Here is a 19,909-nt window from a genome sequence, read left to right as displayed (position 1 = left end):
GCAGCTCCCCTTTGTCTTCTCCCACCACCTTCTCTCTTCCTGTAAGGCAGCCTCCTAAGCACTTCCTTTGCTTCCCTTGTCACTTAAGAGCAGTTTTACATGTGTGACGTTTTACTCATTTCATACTTGTAACATTATTCCTCTTTTGTGCCACCCTGCCTGCTGGAAATGATCTCCCACTTCTTTTGAGTCACAGACCTTTCATTACCTTCTTCTACATCTTCCTTTAAAAGCCATTTCTTCAGCAACAATTTCCAGTTATGCTGTCCTCAATGGTGTGTCTTCATCTGAATGCCACTGGCCAGAGAGGGCCTAAATGTAACCATGTGGGCACAGTATTCACTCACACTTTTGCTGGAGGCTTGATAGCTGTCAGATGGGCATCTCATTTGACAACTTGCTTAGGTAAGACCCAGGTTACATTATCCTCATGTCCGTGTTCTGTTATGGCAGGAGCAGCTGCATATTTGGGAAATTTTCTTGCAGCTACATGATGCTTAACTTTTATTTATAAGCATTCCTAGTAGTTAGGACAACAAGAGCTTTTTTCTTGTTGGTGTTAAAATATTGATAATACTCTTAAAGATCTCTACAAACTGAAGAAAAACCCTCAAAATTTAGCCAGCAGTAAAAGCTTGTGAGCTTGTTTTAATTCATTGTACACCACAATTGAAAGTGTTGTTGATTTGTTCAGTCCCAGACTGGACTTGAGTATCTTGGTGACAGAATCGTACCTTTTCTCCTGCTTAGACAGGAGAGCAGCCTTCTCCAGCCTTGGAGTCAGAAGATTGAAGTCCACAAGAGGGTTTTCCTGTGGAGGACCATCCTCTTCAACCCAAACTTGAGTGCCTTTACGTTCAGGATCAGTTTCAGGCACATTCAGTTTAAGACACAGAAATGTTTTGGTCAAAGGCTGATTTTCTCATTTTGACAGATAACATGCTTCTGCAACTCATTTATCGACATGCCATGGAAACACAAAGGTGTTTGTGTTCTGGCTGCACTAACACACATCATAAACTTTACCAGCTCCTTCTGACATTAAAAAAATGGTGCATTACTGGTTTTGTTCAATGTGATCTAAATGCTTTTCCTCATCTACATGTCTTTCAGAAGTAGGCTGGAACTGGTCATTTGTCCTACCTTTGAGTAATACACAATCCTCATTAAAGACATGTTTTTTTCTTCCTAGTGCAAACTGGGAGGCATCTGCTGCCCCACCATCTTTCTTATAATGTCAAAAGCAGCTGGATTTAATAGTCTCCTGCAGGCAGCATGGTGTTTGGGATGTGTATAGAGCTGGTTATGCTATCCATTTTATGGGGTTTCACTGGTTAAATCACAGTGAATAAAGAGGAGTACAACTAGCAGATGTTCACTGTGCTAGTTTTGTGAATCTTGTAAAACAGCAGGAACAGACTATGTACAAAACAATTTTTTGTGATTTTGCCATCTCACACTGTTCTCACAGCACTAGCTAGGTAATGATAGGATAAAGCTTGGGAGGTAAGCTTTGATTGTGGACTAGCTGCTGTTGGGATCTTCAGAAATCCAGACATGTAACGCATGGTTTATTTTCAAAAGCCTGTGGCTGAGACAGCTGGCTTACAATGGAACTATACAGATATTTATAGTACAGTCAAGTGCTTGACCTCTTATTCAGGTATTAGGTGTTATGACATGGATGCTGAAGGTTTAAACTCTCTCAAAATTTGTTTTCTTCGGATGTAAACTGTGATAGCTTTGTGTGAAATGGTAATTTGGATTACATTATCATGTTATCATGATGTCTTTGATTTTTGTGATTTTTTCAGCTCCTTTTGTTCAGAGGAGAAAATTATCAAAGAATAGCTTCATGTAAAGAAACAAGAGTAACAGAATCTCTATATTTCAAATATCTTTTTCAAATAATCAATTTAAACCTGGCCCAAGTGTATCAATGTGGTGATTTACTGTCCTCTCTTGAGCCAACAAAGAAACTTCACATCAGCATTATTTCCTGCTCTTCTTGTTTTGGGTAAAAATAAAATCCCATTGCCATAAATATACCATTATTACTACTTTGCATAACAATGCCATAGTTCTGCTTGCCTAGAATCTAATCAGGAGTAAATATTCTATACTTTTTACAGATAAAGGCTACAGCAGTGTTCTGTTTATTCAACTGCGAACAGCAATTTTGAGCATGAATAATTTTAGACAGCATCTCTGTTGTCCTGATGTCAGCCAGCTGTGTGAAGGAGGATTGCTTCCCTAGTGTGATGTCAGACTTACTCCCAGAGTGATGTCACCAAAGTTTGTATTTCCTTTACAGGTTGATGACCAAATGAAGTTGCTTCAGAACTGCTGGAGTGAACTCTTAATTCTAGATCACATTTACCGGCAAGTGGTACATGGGAAAGAAGGCTCCATCCTCCTGGTTACTGGGCAACAAGTGAGTATGTGGTCTGAGAGAAATAGTCATGTCTTGTTTTTGTAATAATTTTCAAAATACCAGGAATTTAACCAGGTCAGAAGTATTCCTGTGTTCTCAGAGATCCTCCACAAATACTGTAGGTTAAATCCCTTGTGCACTCTGTTTCTAGTCCGCTGATTAAAGATAAACCTAAAAAAGCAGATACAATCATAAGCACTTTGCTTTTCCATTACTTCAGTAATTGAAAAATAGCAGATGAGAAGTGTTTCTCAAGAAGTAGTATTTCCTTAGGGCTAAAATGGTCTCTGACAACGACACTCCCAAACCTAATGCTTTAGGTTTAAGCAAGTATAGTATAGGTTTTGTTCCCTTCAGAATTGTGATTTACTGAAAAGAAGCACTGGCTGGGCAAGGATTCCAGAGAACCTGCTGCTTACTACCTCAGAAATACCTTGCTTTTAGAGACACAGGCACGTGTGTGAGAAACTGGGCAGCTGAGACATCTAATCACAGGAAAATGATTCTGTCCATAGGCTATAAAAGCAGGTACTGTCTCAGAAACTGTCTCAGGGTATGCTGCCCGCAGTTTCTGCACAGCTATCCAGGGGTAGTTTTCTTCATGTGTCAGATACATGGATCTCCCAAAATTCAAGAGCTATAATGTAATAACTGTTAGGAAAACTGTGAGAAAACACAAAAGAAATAGAAAGTTTTGTCTCTGCTATGCTTTCAAAAACACAACAATCTTAACAGTAAAACAAGAGCCTTATTCCTAAGATTGTTATTCTGCTTTTAACAGGAAAAAAAAAAAAAAAAAAAGATTATCAAAGAAAAGCAAAGTGTGCCTGTACATTATATTTCTGACTTGAAGTGAAAATAAATGATGGCTCATTGGTATTTAAGTAGCTGCAAGCTGAACTGCCTCAATTTATACACATATGGGAAAGAGCTCCTTTTCCTGTGTTACACCATTTGTGTCTGCATGTTGTGGTATCTGCTTACAGCTTTAGCTATAATTTTAAAGTTGTAGCCATTTCTTAACACTAAGAACAAATGTTTGTAAGAATCAGAAGTATTTTGATTCTTTTGTTTGCATTTATGATTAAGAGGTCTACAGTAGAAGGGAGAAATGATTGACTTGTTCAAGAAAGGAACTGGAAAAACTCAGGTTCTAGCTATTGAACAGACACCTGCACTTCATGGGAAGTCACTCACCTATCTCAGATATCACTGTACTTCCCAATTACCTTAGTGAAAGTTAGTTTAGTTGCATTACTCTTGATTTATATTGGTGCCATTGAGAAAATGACTGATTCCCTTTCCATTTCATGCTCTGCAAGACAGACAATTTTACTGGAAGTTGTTTGATTTACCACACAAGATGCTTGTTTCTGAAGCTATAAGCATATTGACAGGTTTCTGTTCCTGAGAGAACGGCTAAATTAGTGTCTCCTTTGTTATGTGATTAGCACTATTTTAAAGGTACTGAGTGCCTAAGTCCCACTGAAATCATTAGAGGCATCTAACTACCCTTAAATTCCAGCCATTGTCCCCATTTTTCCACAGTAATAATTTTTACCTCATTAGGCACTTTTATCTTTTCTTGAAAATAAAAACCCCAGCTGTACATGATCTCAAGGCAGAGCAGAACGTTTCTTCACTGTTGGATAACAGGTAGCACGATGCTTATTAAATGTACTGCTTGCAAATCAGCAGCTGGACTGGGTAGTGGTGCATTTCCAGGCAATCTCCAACTAGGTTAAAACCTGGCTATATTGGAATGACTGCATTCATTTTTGCCTGTGTTTGTAAACTAGTTTTAATATATCCTCTTTAAATCCAATTTCCCTTTTCTACACCAAAATTTGTCATTTTGTAGTTGGTGCAAGCACCTCCAGAGTCTCCCATCACCTTCTTTACTTACCTCTTTGCACTTAGGCTGAGAGCAGGAGCAATATCAACAGCAACAACAACTCTACAGTCAGTCCTTTTTCCCATTTCACAATTCCTAACAACTGCAGAACATACTCCCATGAATGTATCAAAGATCCTCTTTGAGAAAGAGGGAGAAACTAGACCTGAATTACAGAGTCTCTGGCTGCTGTTTCTGAAATCTCCCTGTAATGGCCCTGTTTTGTCCCAATTTCACTCAGCTCTGGCCCCACTGGATCCTTGGTGAAAAGCTAGATTGCTTCCAGGAGCGGGTGCCTGCCCCTGCTGGGCTGTGCATGGCACAGGTTTCACACAAAGGCTGCTAGAAGTTGAGGTGTTGCAGCAGTGCCAGTGCTGTGCCACTACATGACTTGTATGCAATTTCTGCATTAAAAGTATTTACTTTAAACCAGCATATTTTAAAATTATTTACATGGGTAAAAATCATTCCTTGAAGAAACTCTTTTATTTAGATGGACAAGGCTGGGTGAGCTAAGAAGAAGTTTTAAAATATCTAGAATTGCCAGAGCTACAAATCTTAAAATCACAGGATAATCCAGACTGGAAGGAATTTTAAAGAGTCACCAGTCCAACCCCCTGCTCAAACCAGGTTTCTCAGGGCTTTGTCCAGTTGGGCTTTGAAAACATCCAAGGATGGAAACTACAAAACATCTGTGTGCAGCCAGTAGCACTGCCTGACAATCTCCACAGGGAAAAAGTTTTTTCTTAGTTCTCCAATGAACTCTTTTTTTTTTTTTTTCTTTTTTCTCCCCAACTTACACCCAGTGCTCATCACTCTCCTTTTCCTTGGGCCCTGATGCAATGCACAGAGCCCAGGAGATCTTGTTCGGAAAGACGGGCCAAGGTGGCACTGAGAGCCTCAGCCTGGTCTGTGCTTGCTGCCACAAAATCACCATCTGAATCCAGCTGCAGTCCCACATTTTCCTGGTTTATCCCAGACTAGCAATTCGACATCCCTTGCAAGTTTCAACTACAGCTGAACCCTTTTTTAACATTATCACTCCATGGCAATGGACATGGACAGGGATGGTATTTCTACATTACCCATCCTAAGCCATTCCTGGCTTCAGGTGCTGTGCACTGCTTTTGCACATCCCTGCTCAGTAGTGAGCTACTTTTTTAGACAAGTTGATAGACAAGTCCAATACAACTGTCTCTTTTCCTAAGTGCCAAGATGGACCATCTTGGAAGCATTGACTCAGACTGTTGCACATGTATTTATGAAAGGACAATCACAACTCTATCTGTATCCTCTGTAAAATAATTCTGGGAAGCCACACTTCTAGACCTGGGCATTATGAGTCTTTGCTAGAGCACCATTCCTGCATACTTTCTGATTACTGTCCTGATCCTTTCAGTTCTCACAGAAGAGACAGGGGAAAACCATGCCACCATTTCATAAAAATTAGTTGATTAAGGTGTGGAAAGCACTCTGACACTTCTGATGAAAAGTGCTGTATATGCTTTCATTTCCACTACCAACAAAGCACAGTGAGTGAAATTACAGTCAATCATCAGGCTTTCAAAGATAATAACTTTAAACTGAGGACCTGAGCTAGATTGCCAACTTTATTACCTGAGAGATCAAGCTTATTGTTACAAGTTAGCAAATTTAAGACCTGAGAAGCCTCACTCCCCACTTTCCTTAATATATCCCTCCATAAAAACTACTCATAAACACAGTCCTTTTTACAATCACCATCAAGGTGGAAGCTGTTAGGGGGGAACTTACCATCACTTAATTAGAACATACCTGCTCTCTCCACTTAGACTGCACAGCCTCTGTTCCTCACACACAAAAGCCAAACTTTATCCAGGTCCCCAGAGTGGTACCACTGTCAGTTCTGTACTAGGTATCTAAAGTGGGCTAGTAGTTAGAAGAACACTTGATAATGTTCAAACACACTGGCTCAAACCCCATTACTTTAGGGCACTCCTATCACATTTCCATATATCTGCATTTCCCTCAAGACACCGGCTTATGGGTTTTACTCAGTGTCAATCCACTGTTCCTACTTTGATAGGGAAAAAGTGCAGTCAGCAACAAACTAGTAAGCTTTGGCCCTTGTACAAAAAGAGACTGTGTTTTATTTTATTTTGTTATTTATTTGGGGTTTCATAAACGAAGCTCTTTTGTGTGTATGTGTTTCAAGAAAGCACTTTTTTCAGATCATTACAATTCCTCAGCAATTCCTCAGAAACAAGTTCCTCCCTGTGCTGCACACTTCATTTTCTGCACTAAGTACTGCCCCTCAGCAGTAGCAATTACCATTTCAAAAGGAAATAAAGTAGCACAAATGCATTTTACAACTCTCAAAATTTCATAATAGAAAACAGCTAAGGAGTGATTTGCAATGTGGTGGTTAATTGTAAATCATTGCCAATATGCTCTCCACATGCTGAGTTTTGCAGGCTTGCCATGTGCCATGTAATTTTAACAGACCATTTCTAATTATAGAATTTTAATTCCTCTAACTTGAGCACTTTCCTCTTGTATCTTCTACACAAGCAATACACTGCCAGCTTCCAAGACCCAGCAACATACAAGGTAGATGCTAAAGCTCTGCACAGAACATTGCTGCTCCTGCAACAGTCAATGCACAACACGTGAATTGTAGCCTCATCTGCTCCCTTGGTTCATACCTACACTCTACTCATTGTTGCCAAATATTTCCCCTGCTGAGATTTTCCTGTTAAAAAGACCATCCAAAAATGTGTCTAAATCTCAGCTTTTTTGAGATTGTTGAAACTATTGATTTAGTTGAAGTCATCACACAAATGCATCTTTACACCTGGATTTGTATTCTAAAGCACAGCACCAGAGAAAGAGCATGAGATCTTGATGGCATTGTCAAGAAAGATCACCCTTGCACAGGTATCACTGAAGTACAAAAAAACAAGAGTGTTAGACGAGTGACTGCAAAGGACAAGTCATAGGTATAGAAAGCTCATGCATATCTAGTGCAAACCTATTACTTCTTATGGTTTTGGAAATTAATAAGTATCTCTCTCCCATTAGATTTGTGTTGTAGTCAGTGAGGCTTCATAGTTGTAGTGGGCACAAAAGAGGTTATTGGTGTTTGAGGGCCAAATCTAGAAGTCCTTACATCAGCAAATAAACACAGGATTTGATTCAAGGTGGATACAAATGAGGTCAAGCAATCATTATTTCACTATCCAGTACAGTATTTGCTTTTTTGCAAAAAGTTCCTTACTCTAGTGGCTTCTGCCTAAAGGAAAGTAAGGTTGTGTTAAAAGGGCCTCATGCCTTATGAAGACCTGAAGATATTATGCTGGCCACTCCTTGGGGATGAACTAGCTGTGCTCAGTTAAACTGGTTAAAATGCATCCAAATTCAGTTATAACCATGAAGGGCTCTGAATTCAGGTTTGCCCAAATATTTGTTACATATTTTGAGCCTTTCAAGTAGCTATGGAGATACCTATGAACAACCTGATCACAATTCATGTGTGTTTTGCTGCGTTGCCATGAGACCATCATAGCACTAGGCTTTTAAGTCTAAAATCTCAGTTCCAGTAAAGTTCATGGAGAGAGCACCCAACATGAATCCTTGTACACCAGAACTCTTTCATTTCCCATATGCCAACTCTGTTGTCTTCATGGGAAACACATTTCTCTTGTATTTCACACACATGGCTCCCACAAAGAAAACAAAAGTTATTTGCCTGGAGTCTGGCAGCATTTCTTCAAGCCTGTTAGTCCTCCAAATCAGTCCCATGCTAGTGAACTAATCTGTCAGCATAAACTCATGTAAAATCCCAGAGCGGATTTTAAGCTTGCCCAGCATAAAAGACAAGTTGTTCAGAAACTCAATTTGAAGAAAGCACCAAATGAGTCTGTCCCAACTGCCTGTTGGAGTAGTGCTAGTGATGGGATCCAAGGTGAGCACATCCAGCCTTGACTGCTCATTGGTGGGAAAGGACTTAAAACAGCAGAGCAGAAATTCATGTAAAATAAGAGGGTCTTAAGGGGGAATAAATTTACACGGTTCAAAGCTCCTGAAGAAGCAGTTTGAGTTAGCACAGTCTTGTGAGATGTTACCCAGACATTCACGAAAAAATTTCCAGTGATTCTCTGCCTTCTGATCAACTTTACTGAATATCAAACTCAGCAGTGATTTTGTATAATCTCAGCCCAATATAAAAAAAAAATCACAAAAGTACATTGTAATACTTTGATAAAGACATGGATGCTATTGTATTCTGCAGTACTTTGGAGTGTTAATATTTGCATATTATAGTTAATTATCAAGCACCATAACATCATCCTGTGGGAAAGAGCCACTGGCAACTTAATTCATTATCTTCTATTATTGTGTCTCCCATTAAAATGACAAGCATCTTATGCTGCATAAGTCAACACAATTTTAATTAATAGATCTAAACCTGATGACCAGCAGATACAAGCATATCTGTGGGTTTTGTCCATTCTGAAACATCCTCAATTTTTGCAGGTAGGCACCTCTTCAAAGTGTCTTCCGTGTTTATTTTCTTAGAAATGTAACAGAAATTCTATTTTTAATAAAATAATTATATTAAAAGTTCAAAATGAGATTAATAACCACTGCAGTTTCCACTGAAATCTCTGTCTCAGGACACAGTGGAAGGGTTGCAATAATAAATGAGCTTGTTTGCTACATACTGAATGCATGCTTCTGAGATGAGACTCATCCACCCACTGAGCATTTGCAGGAGCAGGGTCAGGGCTCAGAGAGCCAGGGCAGGTCAGTGTGGGCCAGCCCAGGCTTTCAGTGCTGTTTGTAGCAAAGGAAGGGGTGCTGGGGGAGCAGCCCCCAGCAGCCAGAGGTGCTGGCCAGGGTCACACCCCAAAGAGCAGGAGGAGCAGGGCGCTCCCTTTGCTGCCCCTGGGCACCCACTGCCTCTGCCTTCAGACCCCAAACTCAGAGTCATCTAATTTACTATATCCAATGTGAAATCAATCTTTTATTAACTTGAACTGCCTTAGTCTGCTAGATTATACTGAATAGAGCCACAGCAGGGGCTTTATTCCTTACTTGTGCAATTCCTGTCTGGCTGAAAGGAATGGCATTCAGGGATAGTCAGCACCTGGCAATGCCATCAACAAGTAAAATCGCTCTAATCATATTCTGAAGAATATTTCAAGCTTACTGAAGCATTGAAAGGGATGGTGCAGTTTCACAGAGTTATTTCCCCATGATACCGCAGTTGTATTTTAGAAATCAAACACTCCTTAATTTTAGAAGAAAAAGGGAACGTAATTCCACCATTAAATGTTAGACTGTTTTATGAGCATAGAGAAGAGTTGATACTAGAAGCCACCACCTGATTCCACCAGAAAAATTATGATCTGATCCCAGCAAAACCAGGGATTTGTCTTCAAAAAATTTTAATTACCATGAAACACCATTTGCAAAACAAAAAACCACAGGTGCTCCCTTTATTTTTGGCCTTCAGCCACAGCATTTATTTCACCCAGGGTACAGGAGGAATGCATACTTCTGTTTGTGCAACCATAACTTCAGCCCATTCTTTTACTTCCAAATTAGGTTATGTGGAAGCTTTGACAAAGCTGCTGTTTTCAAAAATGCCAGACAACAGCCTCAACATCAAAATCAATGTGAAATGTAGTATTACTTGGGATGCAAGAATATTTGCATCAATATACAGTATGAACTAAAATGTACAATATAAAGTAAATGCTGGCTTCACTATGCAATTAAGCATTTTGCACAAAATCCAAGCTGGTTTAATCTTTGTCTTTTAAAAGTGCTTTTGATCATGAATTAGAAGGTAAAAAATTAATACAAATTTTAGTATCAATTTTTGCATAAAGGACCAAGCAGGCAGAACAGTGTAGTCTTTAATATGACCACTTTTTCAGAATAGACATTAACTGAGGCTTTTTCATGCACAGTTGCTTTTGTATAAACTGATTGACACCTTTGGGGGTCGTCTTTCCACTGACTCATAATTTTGCTCACTCTTGAAAAAAGCCTTCTGCACACCTACTATTCTCTAGTTAAAGCGGAAAATTCAACTCATCATATTTACACAATTAAAAAAAAAATCCATTCTGCGTTGTTTTTAATTGCAAATCCTACTCAAGGGACCAATTCTCCTGCTTAGGAGGCAGCCCTGCGCCTTCTACTAGAGAACCAACTGCAGTCAATTATGGTAATGAAATGTCAATAAATATAAAAATTTAATACAGCCTGTTCCTGGTGAGTGGCAGATGAGGACTTGCCTCCCAGACAAATTTGCTGGTGCTGCAAATATTAAATGCACCTGAAAGAGGAGCAGGTTGCCTGAGAGCTCTCCAGTAGAGGGATGCTGGGAGATCCAGGCATCTACTGGGCTTTTCCATTATGGCATAATCGCTGCACTAAGGCCACTGATATTCTTGACATTCAGACATCTTAACTTCTTATTATGAAGTGAGTAGCATATTTTCCCCACGAATTGGAAGCTCAGGAAGGGATTTTGAGCTTTTTCCCCCCCTCTTAACAATTACAAAAGGGAAATTAAGTTATGAAATTTCATATTTATATGTGACCAGTTTTTCAATACAAAGCAGTTGAACCATGTCACTACATTAAACTGGTCTTTGAGTAAAAATTATTCGAGGTATGTTACTTTGGTTTTTTTATTTTTTATATAAGTATATATACATAAAAAAATATGCAAAAATGCATCTATAGAAAGAGTGATAAGAGATGAATTAGAAAGTAGTTTTTGAAAGATGCATAGGCTGGGGTTTCCAAAGATCAGATTATAGTTTTGCCACAGATTTCTTTGGCCCTGAGTAAGCAATTTAATGTCACTACTTCAAGTTTCCCCAGGTGTAAAAGAGAGCAATAAAACCTACCTCACAGAATACTTCAGCCTAATCCATTGATTTAATTGAAGTATGAACTCAACTCTAACTGCTCCAACTCTGCAAAGTGTTGTTATTCTTAATCTCCATTGAAAAAATGTAACCTCATTTTTCATGTGCAGCTGCCTCTCGTCAGTTTATAAAGAGCAATAAGAGTACATATAAATGAAATTTTTAATAAAAGTCGGTAGCTTATTGATTATATTAAGGTTATTACCAGGAAAAGTTAATTTTAGTTTCTTTTAGTCATCTTTCTATCTTTCCTTGCTGAAATTTTGTCAGGTCAAAAGTATTTCAAGAGGTTTTTTTTTCCTCGTTTCACTGCTGTTTATACTTGAGCAAAATCAATAGTTTTAAAATAAAATAATTTTTTTTCAAAAAATCAAAATGTTCCTCAACATCTTAAGAAAAAAAAACCCAGATTTTAAGGGATCAGAGCCTGGAAAAACAAAATTTTGCAGTATTGGTTTGTTTTCTATGGTGATACCTATCCATTCTTTATTAACTATTTTATTATGGGAAACCTTAGAAATGGGCTAAGAGCACTGATACCATCAAACAAATTACTAACCCAAAGCAAGCACTTACCATTGTGTTTAGTCTTAATTTACAGCCAGACTTCACTTTGATGAAGTATGATTAGGAATTTCCCTGTTGTTCTGGAGGCTCCTACAAGAGAATGGTGTTAGTAATGCCAGAGCATTTGGAAAATGTGTCATTGACCCATTTATGTCTCAGTCAGTTGGGCAGGATGGTTCTTTGTGGAGCAAGCAGCACACCAGGCCATGTCCATGGGACAGTGGCACTTGCAGGGGATGTGGAGCACTCTGATGAAAAGTGGGCTGGGCATTGAAGCCGAAGCTGCTGCTCAGGACACGCCAGTTCTGATACAGCAGATACACCCTGCTCCCCACCAAGCCATTGCCCTGTCCTGGAGCCAGCCCACCCCAGCCCCTCCCTTCCCCTTTCCATCACAGCATTCCCACAGGCTGTGCCCTTCCCCACTGGTCACCATCCCGTGGCAAAGTGACACCCACAGAGCAGCAGGGGCTGGGGCAGCCTCCTGCACGGAACATCCCCACAATGGGACTGCCGTCAGCCAGAACAGTTTCAGCATGCTGGGCTTGGGGAGGTTGCCCAAGGCTCAAGGATCATCCAAGGATGAGTCAGCAATTACAGGCATTAAGTATCCTGTGCTTGTGAATATTCCCTTTTAATAAGTGTGTTAACTCCAGCTTTCTGTTGGATCTCTGTGTACAAGTCAGCCTGCCCCAAGAACAAGGGGCAGCATGACCAGAGCAGCAGAGCCCAGAGCAGCACCACTGGTCTCCCCAGCGCAGGGGAAGGAGCTCTGTGCACTGCAGTCACTGCTGGGGACAATGTGAGGGCAGCTGGGCTGTCACACACCTGCCACCCCTCCTTCCCCTGCAGGGCAGCACTTGTCACAACCAGTGAGTTCCAACCAACTCCAACAAATGCAGGGATTTTGTGTAGCTGAGGAGAACAGCAACCACCCACACAATACTTCTGTTTCCTGTGGGAATACAACGACATTTCTGGGCCTGAATAGATGTTTCTGGCCAAGTTCTGGACACAGGACTGTTTCCCATGAATATTGTTGTGTCCCTCAGGAGCAATACAGCCAGGGTAGGCACAAAGCTCACTCCATCAGTTGTTCTTCACAGGATCATACGATTGCAATGAGAACAGGAGACACCAAATGAACAAAACAAATGGAGATGTGGACAGCTACCAGTGTCATAAGTAGCTCTAGTATTTAAAGCTTCTAAAAAAGCTAAGAGAGACAAACCAGCACTCACAGTGATGCCATGTACCATTAAGATATATGGTTTAATGTTAATTTCAATATATACCATTAGGTTAAAATTGGTTTATATGTAAAATCATCTTGATTTGATAACATCATTAAATTAAGAGTGATTTCTATATCCAGGAGTATCCTGGTTGTATATTTTTGCTTGGAACATGCTAAAGTGTGGGCGTGACAACCAGACAAGAATACAACTCTCTTTTACAGGTGGATTATTCCGTAATAGTATCCCAAGCTGGAGCCACCCTCAACAATCTTATGAGCCATGCACAAGAACTGGTAGCAAAGCTTCGTTCGCTGCAGTTTGACCTACGAGAATTTGTCTGTCTCAAATTCCTGGTGCTGTTTAGTTTAGGTAGGTACACTCTAACCTTCATACTTATTGTTTTAAAAGAAAAAACAAGCATTGAAAATATTTTGCTTTTCTTCAATTTTTTGTGAAACATGATTTTGAAATATGTTTAATGAGGTTCACAGTAATCTGAGGACAATTCTTTAATTATCAGTTGCAGGGAAATTATGTATAAGGATTAAAAGTGTCTTTCTAAGGAAATGCCTCCTAAAACCTACAGAATTTAATGGAGTATTATCAACTTTCTGTATTTTGGTATGTGAATACTGAATTTTCCAGAACAAGGATAAAATTCTATTAGACATTCTAGAGAACAGTGGAAAATACAGATTGCCATGTTCTTTTATGATATTGAATACAGTTATGTAAAGCACATGGGGTGGGGATATGGTTGAATTTTTCCTCTTATTCAAAGGCATCTGTGGTAAGTATGAACAATCTTCTTTGAATATGATGGCTGTCACACTGTAACCCATAAATCAGGAATGTATCTCGCAGTTTTTTAAAAGTGAAAGGAACTCCTAAGTGCAAATTAATGATAATAGCTGTAGGACAGATCTGGCTAGACCTTTAAAGGGAAGATTGTTTTCTACTAGTGGAGAGGACAGAATGGGAAAGATACCTATGCAAGACAAATTAGTTAAACCAGTGCCGTCCAATAAATCAGTTGAGAAAAATCACTGGTGCCAAAAATAAAAAAGATCTTAGGGAGATGGATTCCTATTGACTTCATGGGAAGAAATTTTTCTGCCTGTCCTCTGGTTCAGGTTTGCACTTTGTTGTAAAGCTGGTCTAAATGAACTTTGCCCAAGTGAATGTTTTTTTTTCTGGCAGACAGTTGAAAGCAGAGACTTAAAAACATAAATAAGGTCAGACCCAGCCATACCTCCATAGCAAAACCTCCTGTTTTACTGAAAAGGTGTTTTTGTCTACAAAGAGAGTGAGCAGGTGAGCCAAGGACACAATGAAAGATATCAGCAGTGGTGACATTTAGTAATGCTTTCCTTTCATTTTCAGTTAAAAAAAAATCTGTAAAGAAATAAAATTCTAAAAATGAATTATTGTAAAGCAATTCAAGTAGACTAAAAGAGACACTTTTGATCACACTGTAGATCTCAATTACAGTCTTAAATATGTCTCTTTTAGGTGTTACAGAATTTGAACCTGCTTGAGAAAATTTTAGATAAAGTTCCCTTTAATTGCAGGGAACATAAAAGACCAATACTTCAGAGGTACAGGGGACAGAACATGCAGAAGATAGAAAAGAATTATTTTACAAATTAGAATGAAATTAGAATGATGCTAACAGAATGGATCATTCTGAGGTATGTCCATTTTGAATCCTAGGAAGTGGTGATGGATTTCCTTGGTAACTATTAACATTTTGTATTCAAGGCTTCATTGCTTGAATATCTTAGATTCAGAGAAGCAAAAGCAAACCATCTGTTGCAGAAATTATGTTTTATGAATTAATCTGATAGATAACAGGAATTCATATTTCCTAATTCCTAATAAGTAGGTTTTTAAGTCATTATACAATGGCACAAATAAATCCTGTAGCTCTCTTCTGATAAAATATTTAGAGAATTCATGTCAGTTCAGAAACATTTTAAATTAGCTGAATAAATGAAGTGCATTTGGAAAATTCTCACATTTAGGTGGCTTTTTATTCAATGATTTTCATCAGTTCTAGTATTTTGCACTGATTTAAGAATCATTCTCACACTTCCAGCTCTTCTAATTGTGCCAAGTACTGTGCTCAGCTTCTGAAGCACTTGGGCAGGAATAACCTGCAAACTTGTACCCAGCCAGGTCACCCAGTTTTTCTCTCATTTATGCTACTATAAAACAAGCTAATTTTGCTTCTAATAGGAGCCTTGTATTCACATCACTTGCATGGAAAAGTCATGTAGCTAAGACAGGTCTGACACCTTTGAAATCGATTAGTTCAGTATATAGTAGACTGCAGAATTCCATTTGATAACAGTCAGAGCTACATGTTACAATACAAAGAGTAAAATGTAAAGATGTTACCACTTGACCCACAGGACAGAGGCAAACATTTAACAAGAATGAAGACAAGATTGAAATGAAAAACACAGATACCCTTTCCAGCTAAGCAGTTAAGTTTGTGCCCAAAAGAACAAGTGAATCATGCAGCTGAAATTAATAAGACACCTCGCAGCCTAAGAGCAAATCAGGTTTAGAAGACATTGAAGTGTCTAACAATGCTGGTGGGCATTCAGCGGGGCTGTCAGAACTAGCTAAGCATCAAATTCTACATAAATAACTGGGAGCAATTATAGTACCTAAGTATGTAGGTGCATTTAGCACATATCTACACCTCTTAGGCACCTCTACAGAAAACTGGTCCTAATGCCAATAATGTATCACTTAATAAAAAAAATATTTCAGAAAACTCAGCTGTTGACAACCTGGCCCTGTAATGTTTAATGGAATAAAAAGTGCTTCCAGACATAGGCTTTTTAAATTTCTGAGGATGTTTATATGAGTGTTAACCAAGGCAATGAAACCTTTTACTATTGTTCTTTACTCCAGTACTTTGATTGAAAAATAAATGTCTACTATAAAGCCTCTCAGAGGCAATATGAAGTCAATAATCCACAGAATTAATTTATTGAGAAGTTGTTTGTTTTTTAATAACTGTATAGATATGAGACTGCCTTCTAAAGCTGTTTGTTATTCATGGCTCTACCATCCTGTCTGTCTCTCCACAAGACAGCAATCTCCTTTAGGGCAAAAAATTTGGTCTCTGCCTTTTCTCTTAACATTTCAGAAGTGATTATCTTAGTAAACTAACAGTAAAACCATGTTCAAAACCCAAAGCACTTAGAAGAATTTTTCAAAATAGAATTCAATTATATCAGTTTTGCTGGCTAGATTTTAAATGAAAGAGGTAATTGTTCGTTATCTGCTCATGAGGAGTTCCAAAGGGTTTATACAGGAAAATCCTTTTGATTTTTGGCAGCATTAAAGAAGATGCTGCTGAGGCTTAGGCAGATGCATATTCAGGGTAGCTGTTGTGGCTGGCAGTGCACAACTCCTCCTGCAGTCACCTCGGTGAGTGGGACCCCAGGCAGAGGAGCTCAGTCCTTTCTCCAGGACCACCTGCTCTGGCTGGGACCCTCTGATCAATACTGCCAACTACATAATGGAACAGTTCACTCAACAATTATTCAATAAGCCAGAATAGTTTGGTAAATAGTCTCTTAAGTGTGATTTCTCTTTAGTTCAGTGCTGTAGAATATTTAAATATGTAGAGCCACATAATTTTTAAGTTCCCTCTCTAAGTTGTAAAAAACCAAATGTCTTTACAGGTAGGTAGTTCTTACCTCTCTGTACATAAAAGTCTTCCACTGCAGTTCCCCTTGCCCACCCTTCCTTGACTGATGTTTACATTGTATTTGCAAACCCCCAAACACATCTGTTTTCTGGGGCATTGTTTCTGTGATTTCACATATAGAGATATTCTCCCCTTAATTCCATCTTAAGGAGTGAAGATAATCAATATGTCAGACCACAATTTGACTCAGGTATGTCGGCCAATTTTTTTTCCAATGTAAAAACAGTTGGATAAAAAAACCCCTAGCAGCCCAAGAGATAGGCAAGTATGGATTCCTCAACTTCTTAGTTACATACGACAGGTTTCCTCCAATGAAGAAAATCCAACATGGATACAATAATGCAGCAGCTGTAGTCACACCATTGATGGAAAGTTAGTGGCCAGGCACAAATTGCAAAAATGGGAAAGAATAAAGAAATCTTTGACTGACTTGTGTGTTAAACCTACTTTTAACACTACTCGATGAGCTCATGGCCAACACATGCAATGTGAACATCTGAGAAAGGTGCTGATCCCACTGTTCTGTAACTGTTTATCAGATTTACCACCAAATTCAATAAATACCTCTAGCTTTGTAAAAGTTGGCTAAATTGAGGATAATGTGAATTCTTTATTCTAATCCCAGAGCAAAAATACACCTAATTTTTCTATAGCATATAACCAGTACAGCCCACAGTACACATTATCAAAAACTAGGCCAAAAACTAAATACAAATAATTTGTCTTTAATAACTGCTGGTGAATCAAGAAACATTACAGATAGAAAATGCATCAGTTTATCAAGCTCTTTGCATTTTCATTACCACATTTGACATTAGTTTGGAATCTCCTTTATCTCCTTGTCATAAATCAAAATTAGAAATAAAACAAATAAATAAAAGCAAAGCAATCACCCCAAATATGCTGTTGAATTGTCTAATTCTGGGGCTGAAATAGATTCATATGCTCCACTGGGAGATGCAATTTAGACCTCACCAAATCCAAGAGAATTTTACTCTTTTTTATTGGAGTCAAAATTTGCTTTCTATCACAAAACAAAATTCAAAAGAAATTTTCATCAATTAAATTTCACAAATGACTACATTTAAATGATGTTTGAAGAACCAAATGAGTGCCTTAAATGAGATATTTTCTGTCATCTTCATTTTACCATCCAGTAACTTTATGGACTGGTCATTTAACCTGAAATCAGCCTTTGTTTTCTCTTTACAAAAACTTCCCATTTGTCCTACTAGTTTTTATTATGTGAACTCAGCAAAGATGATTTTTCAAACTCCCACCAGAGCAGTTTGTAAAGTGGAATGCCACTAGAAGAAAGTTAGACATCATTTGAGCCATATCCAGGCACTTGTCCAGCTGTGGAGCTGGATGCTGGACTAGGCAGCAGCTGACTGGTACTGCTCCCTTATCACTGTCAGGCCACAGACAAATGAACTTCAGCTGAGAAATGAAGGCTTTATCAATGCAATTGACAAATAATTGCAGGGCCACTATTGATCTCACATCCCACTTAACATGAGAAAAGACTGTCCAGTAAAAATAATAAACATTTAATTGTGGTGGACATCAAACAATGGGCTCTTGTTTAAGCAACAGAAATAAACCCCAGCAAAAAAGAACTCAGTTTTTAAACAACCACAGTCTTACTTAAGCAGAAAATTCAGCAGAAATTAATTTAAATCTGCAACACTCCATTCTCATTCTGTTAAAATGAGAGGAATATTAGCAAGAGGAATATTAGAAAAGGAATCTTTCCTTGCTTTTAGTTTCCATAAAGTGTCAGAGCTGAGATGGGAGGAGGTATTTGAAGTCCTAAGCCCCAGCATTTGCACATATGGAAAATAAATGTGCTTGTTTAGATCCTAATGGAGATGAAAAAGGCTGAAATGAAGCATATTCAAGACAGACTCTACCCCCAGCATTTAGTAGACTAGAAGGTGTTCCCTTCAAACATGCTCTCAGGGAGCAGCAGCACAAAGCCTGCCTGTGCTCTGTTTCACCTGGTGCAGTAACTCACATCAATGCAGTTACACAACAATCTGCAAGTGAAAAAAACAGCTATTGCAGTTTTTAATGTACTTTATGTAACGTCGTTGTTCTGGGCATTGTTCTATTAGATTTACAGACCAGCAGAATCTCTGCCCCAGGGAGCTTGCAGTTTAAGAACACAGAAAAGATTTTTAAAATGTAGCAGCAAACTATGATGGCTGTCAATACTTTCACTTCCATAACTTTTGCTGAGGGTTTCATATACATATGCAGACAGGAAAATAAGAGTATAAGGATCAGCTGGAGGTAATATAACAGGGAATGTTGACTAAATTTTTGCATGAATTATGATAGCTGAGAACACACAAACAAATATAATAGGAGAATGAAATGAAGGAATTAGTGAAGCAGAGAAAACCAAATGGAAAACATGAAAGAAGTCCAGAAAATCAGATAAGAATAAATTTGTGCAGGATTATAGATAACTAACTGTACTACAGATATAAAGACATAACCTAGCAAATTTTGCTTGTAGATCTTGATTGCAGATAAATATGAAATAGGTGCTGTGAATTTGAAGTGAGGAGTATTACGTGACAGTCTTCCTTGGCAAGCCAGTGCAAGTCACTTCTGGAGAGCATATCCAGGCATGGACTTGTCATTAAAAATATGTCTACTTCTCACAGGGATAAACAGTACTCAGGGTCTAATGCCTTCTTCAAAGTGGTCACTCTCGCTGTTTTTACTTTTGGGAGTTTGTAAACATACAACTATTTTTATAGGTCTCTTTATATATGTGTTATTTATAATACACGTTTAGTTGGGCTGTCATAACAGGTTATTATTTTAACCATTGGCAGTTTTCTTAGATTCATCCATTCTGTTACCCAATGACACTTGTACAACTGCAGCTGGCAAACAGCAGTAAACGAGCAGTGGAGGGGTTCTGGAGAGCATGCTGCCACAGCTTCCAGGCTTCCCCACACTACATCTGAATTTAGAAAAATACTTACTGTATGCCTGCCCAATTCAGCCTGTCTCAGCCCTAATGTCCAACCAGAGTATGCACTGGAGGCTAATACTGGCAAAGAAACACTTCCTAAACTTTATGTAATCATTTGGAATTCA

The 19,909-nt window shown here is 38.6% G+C and overlaps 1 protein-coding gene across 1 annotated transcript in view; it reads left to right on the top strand.

Moving 5' to 3' along the window:
- Nucleotides 1-19,909, top strand: part of NR5A2 (nuclear receptor subfamily 5 group A member 2) — a 77,576-nt gene that overhangs the window by 36,497 nt on the left and 21,170 nt on the right. Inside the window, exons 5-6 of the mRNA XM_083867891.1 lie at nucleotides 2,315-2,434; nucleotides 13,284-13,431. Of these exons, the coding sequence (XP_083724017.1) occupies nucleotides 2,315-2,434; nucleotides 13,284-13,431 (268 nt within the window). The remainder of the gene's footprint in view (nucleotides 1-2,314; nucleotides 2,435-13,283; nucleotides 13,432-19,909) is intronic.

Source organism: Zosterops lateralis (genome assembly GCF_965231275.1).
Source record: "Zosterops lateralis genome assembly, chromosome: 9".
NCBI lineage: Eukaryota > Metazoa > Chordata > Aves > Passeriformes > Zosteropidae > Zosterops > Zosterops lateralis.
The sequence above is the reverse complement of the archived record's forward strand: the minus strand, read 5'-3'. Positions and strand labels throughout refer to the sequence as shown.